Here is a 20,314-nt window from a genome sequence, read left to right on the forward strand (position 1 = left end):
ACGACTCAATACAGTTAGCTATTCATTTTGCTATGATTTGAAGATATTCCATTTCCTGTGCCCAAAAACGCCCGTGCCAAAACAAATTAGTTTTGCTGATGAAAAAAAAAGAGATACAAAACAAAATGCAACAAGGGACAAAAACGCATCCCAATTCACCAGAACGACTCTCCCCTCTCCACCCGCGCCAGCCTCTATACAAAGTCCACCTATTCCAAGAAACCATCACTGGTCTTACAACGTCTTGATCTTCTTGTTATCCCTGGCGTTCATTTGGTGCGTCGAGTACGAGCAGTAGCGGTCCTTGATGGCCACAACCTCGTACGTACCTTCCTGGGAAGCGCGGACGACCTTTGTGTTCTCGTATGATACCTCGTGGCGCGTCTCGAGGACAACGCTCTTCTGGCCCTTGCGTGAGTTGGTGCTGCGGGTGTAGGTGAACTCAAAAGGAGGAGAGCCGCCAAACTCGAAAAGAATCTCGACCTCCGTTCCCTCGTGGATGTCCACCTGGGACTGGCGTCCCCTGCTGATGCGCACACTGGGCAGCGGGTGGATGTTCTTGGTGATATTCACAGCAGCCTGACACTCGCTCGCCTTGTCGGAAATGCCGGTGATGGTGAAGATTCCGGGGCTCTCAGCCACACGACGGAAGGTGGTTGTAGGCGACTTAGCCACACGCTTGCCATTGAAATTGTAGGTGATCTCGAACGGAGGAGTACCGGAAAGAGTGTACGAAATACGTTCACCAACACAGTAATCTTCACGTGTCTCGAGAGGCCAGATAGCCGGAGCTTCGTAGAGATGCACCTGGACCGACGGGCCGTCAACGTCATATCTGCGCTGGCAACCACGCGCGTCACGGACAGTACGGATTCGGACCTGCTGGCTGCCCAACTGCAAAATCTCCCGGGGAATCTTGACACCATAGTTGTTGCTATCAATGGCAGTAATGGTATAAGGTTCAGACGGGCCACCACTATGATGCTTGATCTCAAGCTCCACGTAGAATGGTGCGACGCCCTTGAGTGTCATGGGGATTGTGTTTTCGTTGGCCTGCTCTGCCTTGCAGTACTTGAAGGAGGATCCAGGCTTGTTGAAAGTCGCTGAAGGCTTGGCGTTAATGCGCTGGCGAACCTCGAGACCCTTGAAGTTGCGGTCACTACTGTAGTAGCTGTCCTCCAATGAGTTGAAAATGTATGTGTTTTCTCCAGGTCTGGTGGTGTCGAGGGCAATAGATGAGCGTTCCTGGGGAACATCAAGCTGGTGACGGCTAACGGCATTTCCTCCATTGAGGCCACGATGCTTGAGATCATAGTTGACGTGGTATGGACCATGGCCCTTGAACAGGAGCTCAATGCCATCAACATCACCTTCACACACATCATTCTTCCGCCAAACTCCGTTAGCTTCGCCAATAGTCTCAGAAAGCTGCAGCGACAACTGAGGCTTGTCGAACCAGTTGACCTCAAATTGGAAAGCATCGGTATCAATACTGCCGTGGCATTGCTTATCAACGACATCAACCAGCTCGTATATACCTTTAGAGTTGACCAGGATACGGTCATTGGCATTGCTCAGCACCTTGTTCACGACAACACCATCGATAGAGTTGCGGTAGGAAACAGTCCACGGGCCTTCACCCTGAAGGCGCACAGGCAACGCCATCTTGCTATTCTCAACAGCCAGAACTCTGCGACGGCTCTCAATGAATCCGAATCCAACACGAGGCTTCTGGCGGCGGACAGAAACCTTGATCTGGTCCTTCAAGAAAGTAGGGCAACCGCGCTTGTCGCTGACGCTGTTAAGGGCGATAATGTATTCACCACCCTTGACCAAGTGGTCAGTTGTGATGGTGAAGGAGGAGGTCTCGATGCCGCTGATCTTGGACGCCTTCCGGCGACCTTCGTGAACAATCTCATACTCGAGATTGAACGGAGGCTCACCCTGGAACTGGACATCGATTTCAGCTTTATCGTCAAGGCAAGCGCTACGGTCGCCGCTCGAGATGTAAGCAGAGGCAGCAGGCTTAACATCCTGCTCCAGGTAGTACTCGGCTCCACTCAAAGGAAGATCCTTGTAGACGGAGTCACTAACAGACTTGAAGGTGTAGGTGTGGTGGCCGGCATCAGTGGGCCGAAGATCCAGCTGGTAGCGTAGGCCGTTGATAGTAACCTTCTCGTAGCGAGAGCCCGAGCTACTACGGACGTCATATCTCACAACAAATGGTGGCGTTCCCATGAGGTCCAGATCAACACGGAGGCCAACCGAGTTTCCAGCGCACTTGTCAGAAATAGGCTCAGACTTCATCTTCAGTGTAGGTTCCAACGGGTTGATGAGCATGCAGGATGAAGGCTCCTCAATCTCGCCCTCACAGCCACCGCTGACTACCTTGCGCAAGGTGTAGAGACCAGACTCGGTAACTGATGGGATATCCTTTGAGCTCTTGGCCTTGTACTTAAAAGTCGAGACCTTGTTGCCATGATCACCGCTGTTGGATAGAGAAGAAAGAGGCGAAAAGTCCCACTCCAGCTGGTAGTCAGATGTCGCACCGACACCACCCGGCATGCTAACGGAGACAGGGAAACCCATGGGCTTGCCCTTGGCGGCCAACAATGGGTTGCGGAGATCACAGCCATTCAAGTGGGCACGGGGGCGCTCCTTGACAGCAAACTTCTTGGCCAGGGAGCTCTTAAAAGGTTCATGGTCGAGGTCATCTTCAGGAGTGGTGTAGTTGACAGCATTTCCAAAGGCATCGTGAACCTCGTGGACAAAGTACTCCCATTCTCCAGAGTTGGTCATAGACTCATTAACTCCAACAGGGATTTTGGAAGAGCGAGCCCAAGAGTAGTCCTCATCGCCATTAGGAGACGTGGCAGCACCTCCAAACATGGGAGAGACGAAGTCCTCAGGCTGAAGGCTTTGGAAGTGAAAGCTACGATCCTTGCCATTAATGGTGCGGTCGTACTTGATCTTCAGGGGCGGAGTGCCCTCAACATCGAAGAAGAGATCGGAGAGATCACGGATGCACCGGTCTGTACTTGGAGGCATACGGATGCTAACCTTGGGGCACTGGACGATATATGTTTCGCGCGAGTGGCGCTGGACTTCAAGCTTGTACTCGTCCAGGACCTTGGACAGCCGGTAAACACCAGTCTTCTTGATAGGAAAAAAGGCCTCGATCATCTCATCCTCGGCCTCAGCTTCTTGCTGGCGGATCTGGCGAACAATCTGCGAGACTTCCTTCTTGGAAAGCTTGATGGTTTCGGCGATGTTGGTGAGGATATCGACACGGGTAAGTTCGATTTCGACTGGAGTGGTTCCGTTGAATTGGATTGGGATCTGAACGACCTTGCTGTTCGGGCCAATACAGTAGGGTATCTGGTCGCGGTTCAAGACAGCAGTACTAGCAACATGTTAGTCGATGCGAGCCGGGTTTCAGGACAAAACGGCTGGGACTTACCCTTCAGGCAAAATATTGATGATCTGCTTGCCCATAATCAGCGAAGAGTTGTGAATGATGTGCGACACCCGAACATTGTGCTCCGAGATTGCAATCTCACTATCGAAGAAGGCCTTCCAAAGCGCTGCAATGCCAAACTGAAAGGGAAGCTATAGGTTGTTAGCAGGCTGTACTCCAAAGAAACGTGTGCTGGCCAAACTCACCGAAACATTGAACATGAGCATGTAGTTCAGAACAGCGTGCAAGGCGAATATCACCAGCCGGCTAGAGCCAGCAAGCTCCAGCCAAGGTATACGCATCGTAGACAGGCCAAATATAAACCCCCAATCAACCAACACCCACCACAAAAACAGCAAGGCAGACGATTCATCCTCTTCCATGAGCTGGAACCAGTGGTAGAACCGCCATAGCATCAGGAGGCTCCAGACAGCAAATGCCACTATGCGTTGCTGTGGCCCATCGAGCAGATCTAGCGGGATGACGGGAGAGTTCGCCGACGGGCGGGCGTTGACTTGTGGCGCTATGGGGAGAGCGTTGTTGCGAGGCGCTTTTATCGGGCCGCCCAACGAGCTGATTGATGGCTTCTTTTCGGGTGAGTGTGAGGGGGATCGTGGGAAGGCCGGCGGTTTTTGCTGAAACGTGCGCCGGGGACGAACAGAGTCGCCTGGTGTTTTGGGAAAGGCCCCCGTCGATATTCTGGGCGTCGAGTTCATGGCAGCAACGGCCTATGTCGACATGTGATGGATTGGCGAGATTCAGAGGCCGAATCAGAGATGGCCGGCGAGCAAGGTATCACAGCTTTGGCTGAGGCAGCCTTTCACACGTGAAAACTGGCGATGGAAGAGTCAAAGGTAGCTAGCTGGTCGGCTCGGCCTCACAACCACGGCAGGCACGAAAAGGCACAGAAAGAAATAGACCTGTGGTAAATCACAGCAGCCCAGCCAGAAATGAGCGGAGGTCGTCGTGAGATGGCAAAATGAAGCCAGAAAACCGCAGAGCCTTGCTGTAATGCTGCTGCAGTTGTTCGTTGCTTGTTGCTTGCTTTCTTTTGGTGCTTGGTGCTTATTTTTTCGTCACGTCCCTAGAACGCGACCTGCCAAAATAAGTGGGGCTAGACGGCCCAGGGCCCAATGTAATTGGCTGTTAGTGTGGCTCTAGTTTTTAGCTTCCAGGCCCCCCTAGCGCTGGCTGCTCAGGGCATACTTTCAGGTGCTATTAGTTGCCATGGCACTGTAACAATGCAAGTTTAGAAGTGGAAGACAAAGGCCAAGGTTGTGATGCGTTTTGGAGCAATCGCCAGCTGAGAAGCTCTTTGTTTGTGAACCCTTACGCTAACCCTGAGGAGCTGCTCTGTTTAGTGTTTCACAGCCCAACGTCAACATTGAGCTCTTCACCACAACTGGATTTGAATCGAGCCGAGGCTTCATCTCTTACACGCGGTCTAATTGGCCGGCCACCCTCTACCACAGCTCCCTTCATTTCCTCCGGTTCTCGCCTTTATTTCCCGTTGTAATTCACTCCTTTCTACATGCGTCGATGTTTATGGTGCCGCCATCACAATGAGAAATCCCGCTGTCACCACCCAAGATACTCTCCAGACTCTGACCTTGAACGGCGCCCAAGAATCACTAATGCGCCCTTCTCCGAAACGCGCTCGGCGCGGACGGGCTCCAAAGGAGAAACCCGCTTTGAATCATGCCAACGACGATCTTCTCGCGGCTTCTCTCACGTCTCTTACGAAGAAGGATTTGGAGCAGTGGAAGGGCTGGATCGAGGTTGAATCAGAGCCTGTGAGTATCCTATACTTAATATCTCATCACCCTACTGAGTACTCTCAACTAACCAATAACAGGCCTTTTTCAACGCCATTTTGCAAGATCTTGGCGTCAAGAATGCGCGGACACAGGAAGTCTTCAGCCTGGACGACCTTGCAACTCTAGGGTTAGCTCTCGATCTTGGCCTTTTACACATCCCCAACCAGCGCTAACATGTCTGCTACTAGAAATGCCGTGTTTGGCCTCATTTTCCTATCGGAATACACGGAAAGTGACGAGGACATGAATACAGAGTGTAGCAACGTTTGGTTTGCCAATCAGGTAACGTCTTGCGCCGTGTTATTGGAGAGCACTCGCTTGCTAACTCGACATCTAGACCATGGAAAATTCGTGTGCTACAGTAGCTTTGCTCAACCTCATTATGAACGCAAAGTCTGTCAATCTTGGCGAAACTCTCCTGGAGTTTAAGAATCTAACGCAGCCTATGGACACTGTAGCGCGGGGCAAAAGTATCAGTGAAAATCCATCGTTGCGCTCGACTCACAACCAATTCGCCAGCCGCATGGACATGCTTAACGCCGACCTTGCTCTCGATAACCAAACCACCACCGACGGCACGGGGAAGCGTATCGTTTCCAATGGCGACACAACCAGCAAACGCAGGCGGCAAAGGGAAGAAACATCGTTTCATTACGTCGCGTTTGTCAAAAGCTCGCACGAGGTCTGGGAACTCGACGGCTTACGCGCGAAGCCTGTGCTACTAGGGAAGGTCGATGATGACCTGGCGGGCGACGGGACAAGCTGGTTAAGTATAATTACGCCCATAATCGAAGCCAGAATGCAGATGAGCTCCTCAGGGGGCTTTAGTCTTCTGTCTGTCATTGAGGATCCCCTATGGTCGTATGCCACCGATATTGCTACGTCCCTCGCTACAATAAGAGCCATAGAGACTCATCTCATAAAACAGACACCTTCTTGGGACGCCCAATCAGCCACACCTCTTACGCCACTGTTTAGTGGCACAAAGGACGAGGCACTAAAACCATATAGGCTCACACAAAAGGATATTGAAGCGATGAAACCAAATAATGATGCTCTTGCAGTACTAGAGAGTGGCAAAAGACCAGGTGAACTCCTAAATCTCCGTTCTATATGGATAGACAAGCTCCAAGCTGCACTTGATCAATGGCAAGGTCAGCACATCCAATTTCAAGACGAGACAATGGGCAGCGAGCAAAGGAATGAATCGTTCTTGCCGGCTATTCATGAATGGACAAAGGTTCTTGCGGAGTTGGATGAGCTCAAATCACTGAACGCGCTTGCTTCAGGTAGTTGACAGCAGTAAAAATACGGTCATGCGACAATGAGAATACAATGTTGGCCTGGAGGCTCTCTATATAATATACATTAACATGCTCTGTGATAGGAGCAGACTACAATTAGGTTCTACTTGTTACATCTAAGACTGAGTTGGGATTGTTCACGGATCAGCCAGACTGCCTAGAAGACGACGTAGCACTTCTACGAAGGAATACAAATGCTGCAAGATTCAAGCAGTTGGTATTCAACATAATAGTTATGCATCTCTCTCTCTTTTGCTGATCTGGCTTGTTCCTTCTTGCTAAATCTAATTAGCACTGATACGCAACCAAAATATAAAACGTACACTGATGGGACACAGCCCATCCGCCGGTTTCCTGTTATTCTCAAACATGAGACAGGAAAAAAAGGATGATATAATAAAACAAAAGGGGGTAGAATAGAAGGTCCCGAGATCTCCACAGAACATCGGCAAGGGGAGCGTTTAGCGGTAGTAGCCTTTAGTTGTCGGGATAGGCATCCTTGATATTGGATACGAATTCTCCCTTGGAAAAGTCAATGTTGGCAAAATACTTCCCGCAGCGGTGGACGAGCTCCATCGGGACTTTGGCAAGATTATTGATGATTCGGATGTTGCCTTCGGAAACAAGAGCAGGAAGCGCATTGTTGCCGACACTGAAGACGGTTAGTTTTCAACTTTTGTAGTGTGAGAAAGGAGGGGCGTAACTTACAGACAGTAATAAAATACAGTTTTGATTTCCTCGGATTCCGTGCCGGATGAAACATAGCCCCGTGGTGAGCGGTCCTCCACCCAGCCAGTTATAACGCCAACGTTGCCGTATTTAGTGTGCTCGAAGATTTGACCAACATGATACCTCGCTGGTCCGCCTTGGGAATCCCGGTAGCAGGGTTGGAGTCTCATTTGGTCGCGCTGCTGTTCTATCTCTGAGGGCCTGTATGGCGTGAGGGTGGTCATCAAGCTGTGTGTTCCTGCACGGGTATGCGACACGCCGGATGCATCAAACGGTGGGCAGAATCTTTGGATTAGCCAGTAGTCCTCTGGCCAAGATGATCTCACTGTCTCCACGAGCTCAAGGACGCCTTGTTTCCAAGAGACGTCCCAGGTTGGGGTCAGAACAGTCCGGATCCAGAGACTGGCGTAAGCAGCAACAAGGACATTGTTGTACCCTTGGCTATCCATCAAACGGGATGCCTCGGCAGCCGAGTTGTTGTCCATGCGATGTATTCTTTCGCAGCTAGAGGCAATATTGCGCGAGTTCCGCAGGGCCACACTGGCCGGATGCATAGGCTGAAGCCAGCCATCTTCGGAGGCATGGAACCCCCACGCCATCAGGTCATTTTCAAGGTCGGAGAGATTGATCTCAAAGTCGCTATCACATGGACTTAGGAACATGTCAACTAGAAACCGACCTTCATCTCCGACATCTCTTGTCTTGCGCATAAACGGGCCGTCAAGATATTCGCCGTCAGGTGCCCGTACAATGACATGCAGCTTCCCAGGAAACATACAACAGTCAGCGCGGATCCCGAGCCGAGTTGCTACACAACAGTAAATGACACACTGCATCAGCGGGTTCGACAAGTGGTCATCATGGGCTAATACTTGGCCAAGATAGGCACACCGCAAATAGTAGAAATTTTTCCCCGTCGGCTTATTGCCCGTGTAACCACGATGACGCAGCCATCTATTAAGGCGGAGCGCCTTTCGCCGGTGGTTGAGTTTGCTGAAATCGGGGTTTTGTGCCCGGAACTCTGCTGCATACCGGTCAAGTTGTGTTGATGACTATATTGTTCGTGTCAGAAGTCTTCAGAGTACGTGTCTCATGTTTCATTTTTCTTACCCAGGACATATCCCGTTCTTGTTTTGTTAATGCAAACATATCAAGAGCTGACATAACCTCTTCCAGGTCATTTCTATTCCACTCTTGCTGATCATAGTCCGGTAACTTGACAGTGAGAGCAACTCGGGTTCCTTTAATTCCATGAGGGCCGAGCCGGAGAGCGCGGGCAATACCCATGGCTCTATGCATACTGGCTAATGAAACGTCTGCATGAAACCTGCAAGGGTGTGTAGTGTTAGTGAGTGGGAAGCTCCCGTAAGGTGGCAATACAGAGCAACTATGGCCTGTATCAGCAATTGTGTTGTAACATACCTCCTAGCAAGAGCATCACTGCGATCTATCAAGTTTAGAGAAGTTTGGTCGAGGAGATATTGCTTGACGTCCAGACCAAGCACTGAGACTTGCTCTAGTCTCAGCATGCGACCACGGCGGCTTTCTATGGCGCTTGATAGCAAATGTTCTGCTTCGGCATTGCGCCGTCTCCGCAAAAGATATAGCTTCTTCCAATTCACCATGGAAAGTCCCTGCTTGAGCTTGGACTCGAATTCATGATGGGGACTCCAATAGCGCATCAACGAGCAGTGGTGACGCCATATCTTCGGATCACTACCGAGAAAATGGAGGAGACGGTTAACACGCTGCACATTGCGCAGGTTATCTTCCGGAGGTATGAAGTTGATGATGAGCTGTATGAGCTCGTTGGGCAGATCTGAGAATTGAGCCATCCTTTGTGTCATGGCAGAGGAAAATGCGCAAGGCGCCAAAGGAGCAGAGGTCGGGAGACCTCGTCTATATGAACGTGGGTGAGGTTGACGAGGGCAGTGTTTTATTGCATGAGAGAATCAAGGGGCGGTACATCAAGTCTTGTGCGCGTAGAGAGAGACCGGGGTTTATGGAGCATAGTCTGGGTCGGTGTTCTAGGAGAATGCGCGCAACGGTAAACAGGAGAGGTAGGAAGAGGCTGGAGTGGCTGCCGCGGATGAGCGTGTAAGATCGTACAAGTAGTCACATGTACGAGAAGTGAGGCTAGAAAGAATTCTTAAAGCCAATGAGGAAAAAGCCGGCGGATGTGGCCGCCTTGAATAAGAGCCGCAAGCCAACAAAGCGAGCCTCCAGAAATAGCCCGACAGTCGTTTAGAGCGAAGACCTGCAGACAGTGGCAAAAACAGGGCGACATGCAGTCAGGAACAGCCGAAGAAAAAACAAAATAAAAATGGAAAAAACCTGGTGGTTGACAATTCGGCTCACAAGGGCCGTTGGTGTAGGGTTCCCCTTGCTTCAGAGCTTCGCAGGCTTGACACCAGGCAAAAGCTGCGAGGGAGAGAATGCAAGCTGGTTGCTCAAAGTTTGAACAGCGAGACAATGCCAAAGGGATGTCGTCCGGAGAAAATATGGAGCCGCAAGAGAACCACAGCGAGGTTTTATAGGCCTGGGTCCAAGTATATAGTAGAGTGTATGAACCGGTATCACAGACGAGAGACGGCGTTAAAAAAGAAATTCTCGGGCGGGCGAGGCGCAATGGGCGAAGAGAGGAAGATGTAAAGAAAAAGAGAAGCGAGGAACGAAGCGCGATCCGGCAATATCCAAGAATGATTTGAGCATTGCACCAGGGCGTCACGACAGCGGAACAAACAAAAGCAAAGACATCCCGCGATCCGGCCCCATGTCGTCAAAATGTTCAACAACCTTCCGGGGTACTGCATATTGTAGGAACGGTTGCACACCCCGCTTTTGTTAGTGGTGAGCACGCGTTTTGCAGACGCTTGCTAACAGTAGGGCGTAGGGTTACCATTAAGGGTTCCTGCACGCTATTTAACTGCGCAGACCAGGCTGCAGATCGATGTTAACTTTGAGGGTTAAAAGACCCTAAGAACCGACTTTTCGCGCCATTCTAAAAAAAGTGATTGGCTGAGAAGGTGTGACAGCAAAAGTGCGCTAGTCCTAAAATGGACACGCAGTAAACAACAAACGCGCCCTTGCAAAGTGCGCTTGAGCAATTGCAACAAAGACCGTATAAGGCTTCCCCTCAAGCAACGCCGGCCGGGTATCTGAAAATTCGTCATTGTGACTAGCAAAGTGTCTTTTTTTTCTTTTACTATAAGGCTACCCGCTCAGCCTCGATTACAGCAGCCGATCCCCGACGTATCTTTCCGCCATAAGCCTCCAGCGCGTAACGCTTCACCGGCCGCTACTACCATCTTATCCATTGTTTAATCTCACAACTTCATATACATTAACTCCAGGCATCACCTACCCTCTTCCCCACACTTAGCCATGGTCTATCCCGGCTACGGAAGCGGTCTTGATACTCCGCGCACAAATCTCGGCGACGCGACTTATCTTTCTCAACATCAGCCCGACCTCGATATCTCCCAAGAAGCCTCATTCGTATCACCAGTCAAGGACGATGCGCAACAAAATCTATTTGCACAGCTGCGCGGCGGTCGCAGCGGAGCCACAATCCGAACTCCGAGGCGAGGGCCGCTAGCCGATCGGCGCAATATCCCAGACAACGGCCCTGAGTTCACGCCTCTTCTCAAGTCGGCAACCAGAAACGGCGGCTTCCGGCGCCGTGGCAAGGAAAACGGCAACGATATGCCAGGCACACCGACAGGACTGCTGGACCGGATAGAGGAAGATCTCACGCCAATTCCCGCCCTTGAAAACTCGCTTCTCGGGCGTTCTGTCATGTCGATAGGAACACCATTACCAGCCGATGCCAGCAGTGTTGCCTCTACACCTCTCAATCTCCCCCCACGACGAAATTTCTCCGGCAAAGGGCCCTTGGACGATGGCAATCAGATGTCTTTGCGCGAGCAAGAAAACGTCATTGACAAGATCGAAAAGGAAAACTTTGGCCTCAAACTCAAGATTCACTTCCTCGAAGAAGCGCTGCGCAAGGCAGGCCCCGGCTTCAGTGAGGCAGCGCTCAAAGAGAATACCGAGCTCAAGGTCGACAAGGTCACAATGCAGCGCGACCTCCAGCGCTACAGGAAGCATCTCACTGTCGCTGAAAAGGACCTCGAAATATATCGCCAACAGATGATTGAACTTCAAGAGCGCTCAAAGCGCAAATACGCCGATGATTCCCTCAAAGCTGAAGCTGAACGCCTCCGCCTAGGTCTCGAAGAAAAAGAGGCTGAAATTGAGCGCCTACAAACACAGCTTGATCAAGCAGAGAGCGGAAGCGCAGAAGCCGACAAACTTCGCGACGAAATAACCGATCTCGAAGCCGAATTACGTGAAAAAGAGCGACTCATATCCGAACACCAAGATGAAATGGACGAATTACGCGACAAGATTGGTGGCGATGTTGAAGACAAAGTACTCAGCGCAGTCCAAGAGAAAGAAGACGAAATCGGCGACCTACAACGGAATCTTCAAGATAGGGAGCGCGCCATCGATGAGAAAGAGAACGAGCTAGAAGAGCTGCAACGGAATTTGCGAGACAAGGAACAGTCGCTTGACCAGAAAGAGAGCGAGATCGATCAACTCCAGAAAACTGTGCGAGATCAACAGCGCTCATTAGAGGAGAAGGATGGCCACGTATCAGAACTTGAACTCAAAGTAAAACGACTATCAGACAGAGAAGCCGAGATTGAGTCCTTGAAGGAGAGTTTGCGAAGGTCCCGGGCCAACAATGAAGAACTCGAAGAACTTCAGGAGAAGGTACGCCATCTAGAGAGCGTTGAGCTAGACCGAAAGTCAGAGATAGAGAGTCTCCGTGATAAGCTGCGACGATCTAAAGAGCACGAACTGGAGACTGAACAGCTACAAACGAAACTGCGCAGTCTTGAAGGCAGAGACTCGGAGGCTGCCGAACTCGAGCAACGACTCATGGCCGCCGAGGCGCGGTCCAGGAACGAACAGCGTCAAATCATTGAGCTTGAAACGCGAGCCAAAGCCGATCAACGCCGGTTGGTAGAGCTTGAAGAACAAACACAAAATGCCACAAAGATTAACGATGACCTTGAATTTGCACGCGACACCATCGAGGACCTGGAGCGCAAGATCAGAGACATAGAATCCGAGTCTGACGATATCCGGATCAAGATGGAGGAGGCCATGATTGAACGCGAGCGCGCCGAGGCCGATCTTGAAGAGCTCCAGGAGGAAATGGCAAACAAGTCGACTATGAGCAAATCTCTCACCCGCCAAATTGATGAAAAGTCTGTCCGTTTGCAGATGGAACTTGACCAAGCCGGCAAAGACTTTTCTGCGCTAGAAAAGCAATATGCTACAGCTTTGGCCGAAGGCGAAGAACTCCGCACAAAGGCGCGCGAAGTGAAGCGAGAACGCGATTCATTTGAACGCGACTTTCACACGCTCAAGGCCAAACATGCTGATCTAGAGGCCGAAGTCGAGGGGCTCCGTGACCAAAAGATCCACTTGCAAGGTCAATACGATAACGCGGTCCACGAGTCGGCATCCTTACAGAAAGAAGCTATCAAGCTACGCAAGCTTGTCTCCGACTTGGAAACCAGTCTGGCCCGCGAACGGGAGAAGGCCCTTGACCTCGACAAAGATGCACGCGAGCTATACACCGGCGACATTGACAGATTAAACGAAGAGATCTTCAAACTGCAAGCCCAGATTCATGAACGCGATAACCTTTACGATATGGATTCAGACAAGTGGGAGAACGAAAAGAGAATGCTAGAGTCTGCGCGAGAGCGCGCTGAGCAACGGGCCGCCGACCTGCAGCGCACAATTGAAAGTCTCCGCCAGGCCGGAGAAAGCCTGAGCTCCAAGGAAACGAGATTCCAAGACGCCATAAACGACGAGGTCGATCGCCATAACCGTGACGAGGCCATTCTGTCACGACGTATCGAGGAGCTCCAGCACGCACTAGAGATTAAACAGTCGTCTCTTTCCGAGCTTCGCACAGAGATTTCCAATGTCCGTGAAGATTTGCGACGAGCTCAGAACCAGGCAAAAGCCGAAAGCGAAAAGGCCCTGGCTTTGGCTGACGAAGTTGATGTTCTACAAGCAGTCATGGATGAAGAGGCCGAGAATTCTTTGCGCGAGAGGGATGATTTGAAGGAGCAAATTGAGACTTTGAGAGCAGCAAACCGTGCTGCTGCTTCTGGATCGCACGACGAAGTGGCCCGTCAGACTTCTGTGACACTCGAGCGACTCCGTACTCAGCTTTCTGAGTCTTCCTTGAACTTTAGCCGCGTTTCCAAAGAAAAGATGGCTTTGCAAGAGCAAGTTGCTACTATCAGCTTAGAACTGCAAACTATCCGTGGAAGCATTGCCGAGGTCCGCGCCGAACGCGACGAGTTGGAGGCCGAGCTCAAGTCTTTTAGTCATCAGAGAGGCGAGGAGACGTACCGAATCGACCAGGAGCGTGTTGACCTGCGGGCTGCTCGCACCAAACTTGAGGGCGAAGTCCGCCGCTTAAACGACGAGAAAGATTTGCTTGAACGGCGTAGAGTTGAGGCTGAGCGTGCGCTCCAAGATGAAATCGATCGGGCCGCCGAGGTAGAGAACAAGCTTGCACTTGAAATCAACAAGCTACGGCAGGCCTCCTCATCTTCGGATGCCCACGATATACAAGAACTCGCCACGGCACGCCGAACAATCCGCGATCTGGAAAGACAGCTGGACGATTATCGAACCAAACTCGCGGCTGCGTCTGTCCCCGACTTGACTGAAGCTGACGATGGCAACAGCGCGGTTCTCTCAATGCGCCAGGATCTGCTGGCAGCCCGCCAAAAAGAACTCGATTATCTATCCCGCGAATCAACTAACAAGGAGACTATTCGCAGCCTGCACAAACAGATCGTCGACCTTGAGCGCAACCTACATGAAGCCAAAATGACCAAGTTCTTGGGTTCGCCTGCATCTGCACACTCGTCTCCAGGCTCAGCCGCCTGGCGCACTGAGATCGAATCTCTGCGCAAACAGGTCACTACTGCCCAGCAAAATCTGCAAGAGGCCAAGATCAAGCTACGCGAGGCTGAGCGCAAGGCCGCGCAATCCGCAAGCGAGTTGCGAAACCAGCTGGCCGACGTCGAGGACGAGCGCGCGGCTCTTGAGGAGGCTCTGGATGACGCCCGCCGCGAAGCCGACGAACTGCGCGCTGAACACAATAGAGAAGCTCGCAAGCTCAATCTGCACCTGGAGAAGGCCGAGAAGGAAGCTGCATCTGCCACAGCCCGCACCGATGAGGTTGCCGAGCGTAACCTGCGCGGTAGTCAGTCGACCAACGAGACCAAGACTCTCAAGCGACAGCTCTCCAAGGCGCTCACCGAGTCCGAAGCTCTGGAGCACGACGTGCGCATGCAATTCGAGACAATCCAGGGCCTGACGGCGTCCGAAGCCTCGCTGCGCAAGAAACTCGAGCGCACACGCTCCGAGCGCGCCGCCTTCCGCGTCGGCGCCGAGAAGCTCGCCCGCGACCTCAAGAACCTGCAGGCGTCAGCCGGCGAGCACGAGCGCGTCTTTGCCGAGCTACAGCACGAACTGGCGCGCGCGGCCGACTCCGGCTCACGCGCTACCGTCGACGACCTCGCTCGCTCGCTGCAGGCTACCGAGGACAAGCACCGCAAGGAACTGCGCGGCATGGTCAAGCAGATGGAGTGGATGCAGGCGCGCTGGGAGCGCGAGGCGGCGATGCGCGCCGACGCGGCGTTTGCCAAGCGCTTCTTGCAGCTGCAGCTCGATGTAGCGAATGCCTGGTATGTTGTATTCCCCTTTGATCCCTATTTGCACTACGCCCTTGGCTTTGTTTCCTCCTGTGTCTTCACAATGTGACAGACTTGCTAACTACCTCCTCCTCCAACAGCAACACCGCCCAACTGCGCGAACTCGAACACATCCGCCGCAACGTCCTCGGTGACAAGGCCGCACTCGCTCTCCCGTCCGCCGCCGCCAAGCCGGCGCCCTCGTCTACCTCGCGCGACGCCCGCCCGTCGCTCCGCGCCGTCGCCCTGGCCGTCCGCTTCGCGGTGCGTGCGCGCCGCTGCGCTGCCGCGTGGCAGGTGCAGGAGGCCACGCGCGCGCGCATCGTCGAGGCCGTCCAGACGATGAAGAAGAACCGCCGCGTGCGCGAGGCGCGCGATCGCATGGCAGCGCATAAGCAGCTTGGAGCTGGTGGTTCTGCTGCTACTGCTGCTGGTACGGCCTCGGGTGGACGCCGTGTCGCGCAGAGGCGAGGCGCAGGTGAGGTGCTTTGAGGGCTCTCTATCCGCTCGCAGCAAAATGACGTCGTTATGTAAACTTGGAATGTGTTTTTTTTTTCTCTTTGGATGATTCTTTGTGGGAGGGACTGGCGTTGATTCTTATTTCTTCTTTTTCTTGTTTTAACTACCACTACTACACGGCGTTGGACTAGACTTTGAACATTCTCAGTTCTTTTACCCTTCGCTCTCCCTCTCTCTCTCAAACTATACGCTGTAATGATGATTTATTGGCTTTGGTATCACTCAGTTATTCGTATATCATTTCCCCCCTCCTGTCTCTTTTTTTTCTTCTTCTTATTTGCCCCTGCGTGACTTCAGTCCTGCATCATCAAGTTCAACGGCAAGTCAAATCAAGTCCGACGCTTGTTATATTATAAGCTGCCATCAAGGCCTCCCCAACGAGGAACATTACACATGGATGCACATACATATATTCTCACAAGGCTAAGAGATGATAAAAACAAGTGTGTTGCAAAAATCGTGTTCGCTACAACATTCAACTCAGTCCGATAAATCAAACCTCCCGAGAAGAAAAGAGATGAGAAAAAAAAACACACAACCAAGCTAGAAAAACAGAAGATAAAAAAAACAATAATTGCTCCCTCATCCACATGAGCCGCTTGTTATTCCCACGAGTATTGATAGTCGTAGGGAACTCGATGGTTTCCCTTCGACTTGGAGGCGTGACCGAGAATATAAAAAGGGGAGCGGCTTGTTTTGACGGAAATACTTGGTTGGAATAGAATAGTTACATGCACGCTCTTTGTCTTGTTTCTTGACTCTGTATTTCTTCTTTTCTTTCCTTTTTTTTTTACTTCCTGCCGCCCGCCCAGATTCGCTGTTGCATGGTCTGCTCGGTTGTCTAGCTTTGGAACGTTGCGCGTTTGTGTTGCTTACATGACGAACGGCAGATTTGTATCTACTACAGTGTCAGCACGTAGAGACTTCTTTAAACTTGCGGAGGAGGGGCGATTGGGCCGGAGGGGGAAGCACCAGGCCAAGGTTACATGTGGATGTGACACTCGCCCGGACGCACAGGGAGTAACGGCCATCAAATAATGCAAGGGAGGAAAAGTGAAAATGACAAGATTTGGATAGGAGACATGTGTGCTTGAGTGAAGGGTATACAACGCTGGCTGTTTTAAGATCTAGGAGGGAAAACAAAATCTAAATTCAAGGCTGGGTGCATATTATAGGGGCATTCGTACGGGTGCTTTGTACTGTTTTATCATCAGTGGGTGGTGCTTACTCAGGGGATGGCTGCAAGAAAGCTGTGGCCGCTGCGTGTACTTAGTAGCCAGTTCATCTCGAATGCTGTTCAAAAGCTGCACATAGCTCTGCTGAGGGTTCTTGCGTAGAGCCGAAATAAAGGCCCATGACATGGCGCCGGTTGGCTGCGATGATACCATTGAGTCGGCGCTGTGGGTAAAAAGAAAAGAGTTAGCGGGTTAAAATGCATTGGTCGATGTGTGTAAACGTACGAAGTTTGGTTGTCCTTGCTCCCTGAGAACATGACGACATCAGCCTCAGACGACTTGAGGAGTTTAGAGCGCTGTAAAGATTCGTCGCCAGTTGTAGCGCGTTTCAAAAGACCAAGAAGCCCACGCTTAACTGACTCTGCTTCGCCCTGGCCTTGAGAGTAAGCAGAGACACTCTGCAGCAGGTCTGCGCCAGCGGCCTGCACTCCGTTTGGCTCCTTCATTATTCCCTGAGTCGAATAGATATAGGGCAGGTCAAGAGCTGTTCCTGAATGGCAGGAGTCAAAGATTGCAGTAAGTCGCACACCTTGGCATAGTGGCTTGACCAGAATGCGGTGCATTTCGTCATCTGATATGTGACCGTTTTGTCTAAAGTCTACTGGGTAAATAACCTCGTCGTACCCCTCAGGGTCTTCAGATTCGGGATCTCGCGTCTGTCCACCATGGCCTGCATTTCAGAGTTAGATCTTTTATCTTTCATTTCTACTACAGGTCGAGTCCGGGAGTGCAGAACGCATGCTACTTACCCGAGTAGTGAAAGAAGAGGGCATCACCCGGCTTGGCATCCTTTGTTAGCCAGTGCATAGCTCGAAGAATGTTGTGCTTAGTAGGGTGGCCTATGGGGTTGTGCTGATCATCGGTAAGTATAACCATATCTTCCCGTTTGTATGAGAATTGCTGAGTCAAATAGGCTGACATGTTCTTAACATCGTTCACGCAACCCTTCAGCTGGCCGCGTTGTCCAAAGTAGTTGATTCCAATCAAGAGTGCTTTCTTGCGCCCTTGACACGGCGGTAATTGGAAGTCATATGCAGAGTTTCCAGTTGGTGCAGGAGGAAGTGACGTCGATGGGGGGTAAGTGTTGGGGTTAACAACGCCAGTTGAAGGGCCAGCTACGGAAGCTTGCGCATAGTTCATAGGGATCGCATTTTGAACTGGGCCGGTTTTTCGTTAGCTTTCGGGACATGGATAAAACAAAGCACAAATCCGGGGGTCCCATACATGAAGCAGCAGCAACGTTTGGCTGGGGCGAGTATGGTGCAGATCCTGGTGAGGAGTACTAAATTTCCAAGTAGTCAGTTTCTGTTATATACAAGATGGCGACAAGCTGCAAATGGCAGCCAAGAAGAAACTAACCTGCGCATACTGGTACATGGGCTGTGCAGGAGTCGTCGCATAGCTATAAACCGGCTCTGGGTTCTGGGCATAGGTTTGGTAGTTGGCGGGTCTTTTCAATGTCATCAAATTAGCATGTAGATAAAACTGGATTGGTGACCATCAAGTAACAGCGGTGGTTCTTATTGAAACGTACACTTGCTGTGGGTATGACTGCTGCTGTTGCTGCTGATCATAGTATCCTGACACAAATTGTGGGCTTACACCACCGGGGATCGGAGTTGTTCCGTCGTATGGATAGTTGTAGCCGGACATGATGGGCAGCTGTGAACTTGAGAACAGACGAGACAATGGGACAATTTGGCGATGAGATTTGGCACCGATGGCCCGCTGAGCTTGTTGGGCAAAACAAAGACCCTCAAGATTTGCGGCTGATAGGGGTGGAACAGTATTAAGTGATTGCAGTTTGGTTCGTATGAGAAACCAGGGCGTCCAGCGACTGGCTAATTGTAGAAAGCGAGGGCAGGTGTAGGGCGAGCGACGGGTGGGTGAAGACCAGAAACGAGGGTGTTGGTACTGATAGTTGGTGCTCCAGAGCTACTTGTAGGTCTGCTGGCGTCAGGAGATTTCCGGTCTTTGACAAACAGGTGATGTGAGGCGAGGGGCGAGAGGTCTAGGCACCGCGATGATGGGTGTGTATCGAGGTTGTATTTGTCGGGGGGTTCAGTCGGCGATGTAGGTTTGACAGGCAAGATTTGACGTGCTGAATCTATACGATGCGATGTCTGGAAGAAAAAAAAGAAACGAAACAATGAGCTGAGAACAAACAAGGTATTTCCAGTGGCAGTGAAAGATCAGCTGCATCGGCAAAAAGGCAATTGTGCAATGAACTTTTTATGCGAAAATGGTGGGTAGGACGGATGATAGCCGATCAAGCGGGAAAAAGAGAAAAGAGTCGAGCTGCACAGACAGGTGGGCGGGCAGAATAATGAGAATTGAAACCCTGGAGAGGGGATCTTCGCTCGCCTATATAGCGGCCCAGAGTTGATTGAATCAATGCAATGTGCAGCCTGTTGGGCTGCGGCGGGGCAGGGATTAGGGTACAAGGACAATAGTTGATAGCAGGAGAGGGGAGAGGAGAGAAAAGGAGGAACAAGACAAGAAGAGAAGACAATGGCATGGAGAAGATGACGGGCAGCAAAGTAGCATCGGCGCTGTGTTGGTTGTCTGTTGTATAGGTAGGTATGTACATACACAAATGATTGTATCGGCATAATGAAGTTGTGAAGGGCTTGGGCCAGAGTTATCGGCCAGTGACAGCAATGCCGATCTGCGGCCACGGCATGTGCGTGTTGTCCCTCGAGCAAGAAGGGCCTTGTTTGGGCGGCAAAGAGAGACCGAGATGACTATGCCAGCGATTAGACTCCCAGGACTCAGACTCGCGTCGGAAGAAGATCAGAGTCAGCACGCGGGTCGGTGCATTTGGGGCCTGGCTGGGCCTGGAGAGAGTGGAGTGGAGAGCGGGTCTGGGAGCCTGGACAGCCACCACGGGCAGAGCAGCAAAGGTGGCGCCAGCAGCAAGAGTCCGGCGTCTCAAGTTTGCGGGTAGAAGTACGAGGAAGACGAGACGGCGCGTGGTGGGCAGGCCAGGCCAGGCCTTGGAGGAACTAGGACTCAAGCTCGGCCAGGGACTTGGATGCTCCAGAAAGCAACAATGGGGGATGGATGGATTATCGAGGGATTGTCGATGGACGATGGATCGCTCGCAGAGAAGAAACCAGAGACTGCAGGATTTCTTGGAAGCTGGTCATACCGGAAAAAAGGCAGCAGAGGCAGAAAAAGGACCACAAGGCTGGGCAAGGAAAGAGCAGATGCGTGCATGCCAAGTCAGACATTTCCTTGACTGTACAGGTACAAACAGCCCAGCATCCAAACAGGCAGGTGCATACAATCTGTGGTGTGTATAGACATTTGTACATTTGTACATTTGTACGTAGCTAACTGGGCATTCAGTTGGGTAACTACCACTGCTCAATGCTGCTACTGCTACTGCTGCATCTATGTACAATGTACATCTCCGTCTCCGTCTCCGTCTCCACTTCCATCTACATCTCCT

General features: G+C 51.5%; 5 protein-coding genes across 5 annotated transcripts; 2 read left to right on the forward strand and 3 right to left on the reverse strand.

The window, feature by feature from the left end:
- Window positions 1-234: 234 nt before the first annotated feature.
- BROUX77_003615 (uncharacterized protein) lies at window positions 235-4,173 on the reverse strand (the record flags this gene model as incomplete). Its single annotated transcript, XM_073748286.1, has 3 exons — window positions 235-3,403; window positions 3,461-3,609; window positions 3,664-4,173. 3 exons carry the CDS (start codon window positions 4,171-4,173, stop codon window positions 235-237), a joined length of 3,828 nt encoding a protein of 1,275 aa, XP_073606040.1.
- Window positions 4,174-5,019: 846 nt separating this feature from the next.
- On the forward strand, window positions 5,020-6,571 carry BROUX77_003616 (uncharacterized protein; the record flags this gene model as incomplete). Its single annotated transcript, XM_073748287.1, has 4 exons — window positions 5,020-5,250; window positions 5,313-5,401; window positions 5,463-5,556; window positions 5,612-6,571. 4 exons carry the CDS (start codon window positions 5,020-5,022, stop codon window positions 6,569-6,571), a joined length of 1,374 nt encoding a protein of 457 aa, XP_073606041.1.
- Window positions 6,572-7,055: 484 nt separating this feature from the next.
- On the reverse strand, window positions 7,056-9,142 carry BROUX77_003617 (uncharacterized protein; the record flags this gene model as incomplete). Its single annotated transcript, XM_073748288.1, has 4 exons — window positions 7,056-7,230; window positions 7,287-8,359; window positions 8,418-8,634; window positions 8,730-9,142. The coding sequence occupies 4 exons, from the start codon at window positions 9,140-9,142 to the stop codon at window positions 7,056-7,058; spliced, it is 1,878 nt and encodes a 625-aa protein (XP_073606042.1).
- A 1,549-nt stretch (window positions 9,143-10,691) lies between these two features.
- BROUX77_003618 (uncharacterized protein) lies at window positions 10,692-15,598 on the forward strand (the record flags this gene model as incomplete). The annotated part of the gene is made up of 2 exons (XM_073748290.1): window positions 10,692-15,100; window positions 15,208-15,598. 2 exons carry the CDS (start codon window positions 10,692-10,694, stop codon window positions 15,596-15,598), a joined length of 4,800 nt encoding a protein of 1,599 aa, XP_073606043.1.
- An 899-nt stretch (window positions 15,599-16,497) lies between these two features.
- BROUX77_003619 (uncharacterized protein) lies at window positions 16,498-18,513 on the reverse strand (the record flags this gene model as incomplete). Its single annotated transcript, XM_073748291.1, has 7 exons — window positions 16,498-16,523; window positions 16,854-17,023; window positions 17,086-17,530; window positions 17,610-18,017; window positions 18,085-18,142; window positions 18,220-18,310; window positions 18,395-18,513. The coding sequence occupies 7 exons, from the start codon at window positions 18,511-18,513 to the stop codon at window positions 16,498-16,500; spliced, it is 1,317 nt and encodes a 438-aa protein (XP_073606044.1).
- Between the last annotated feature and the right edge of the window lie 1,801 nt (window positions 18,514-20,314).

Source organism: Berkeleyomyces rouxiae (genome assembly GCF_048999995.1).
Source record: "Berkeleyomyces rouxiae strain 22BRR77 chromosome Unknown BrBRR77_ptg000003l, whole genome shotgun sequence".
Classification (NCBI taxonomy): domain Eukaryota; kingdom Fungi; phylum Ascomycota; class Sordariomycetes; order Microascales; family Ceratocystidaceae; genus Berkeleyomyces; species Berkeleyomyces rouxiae.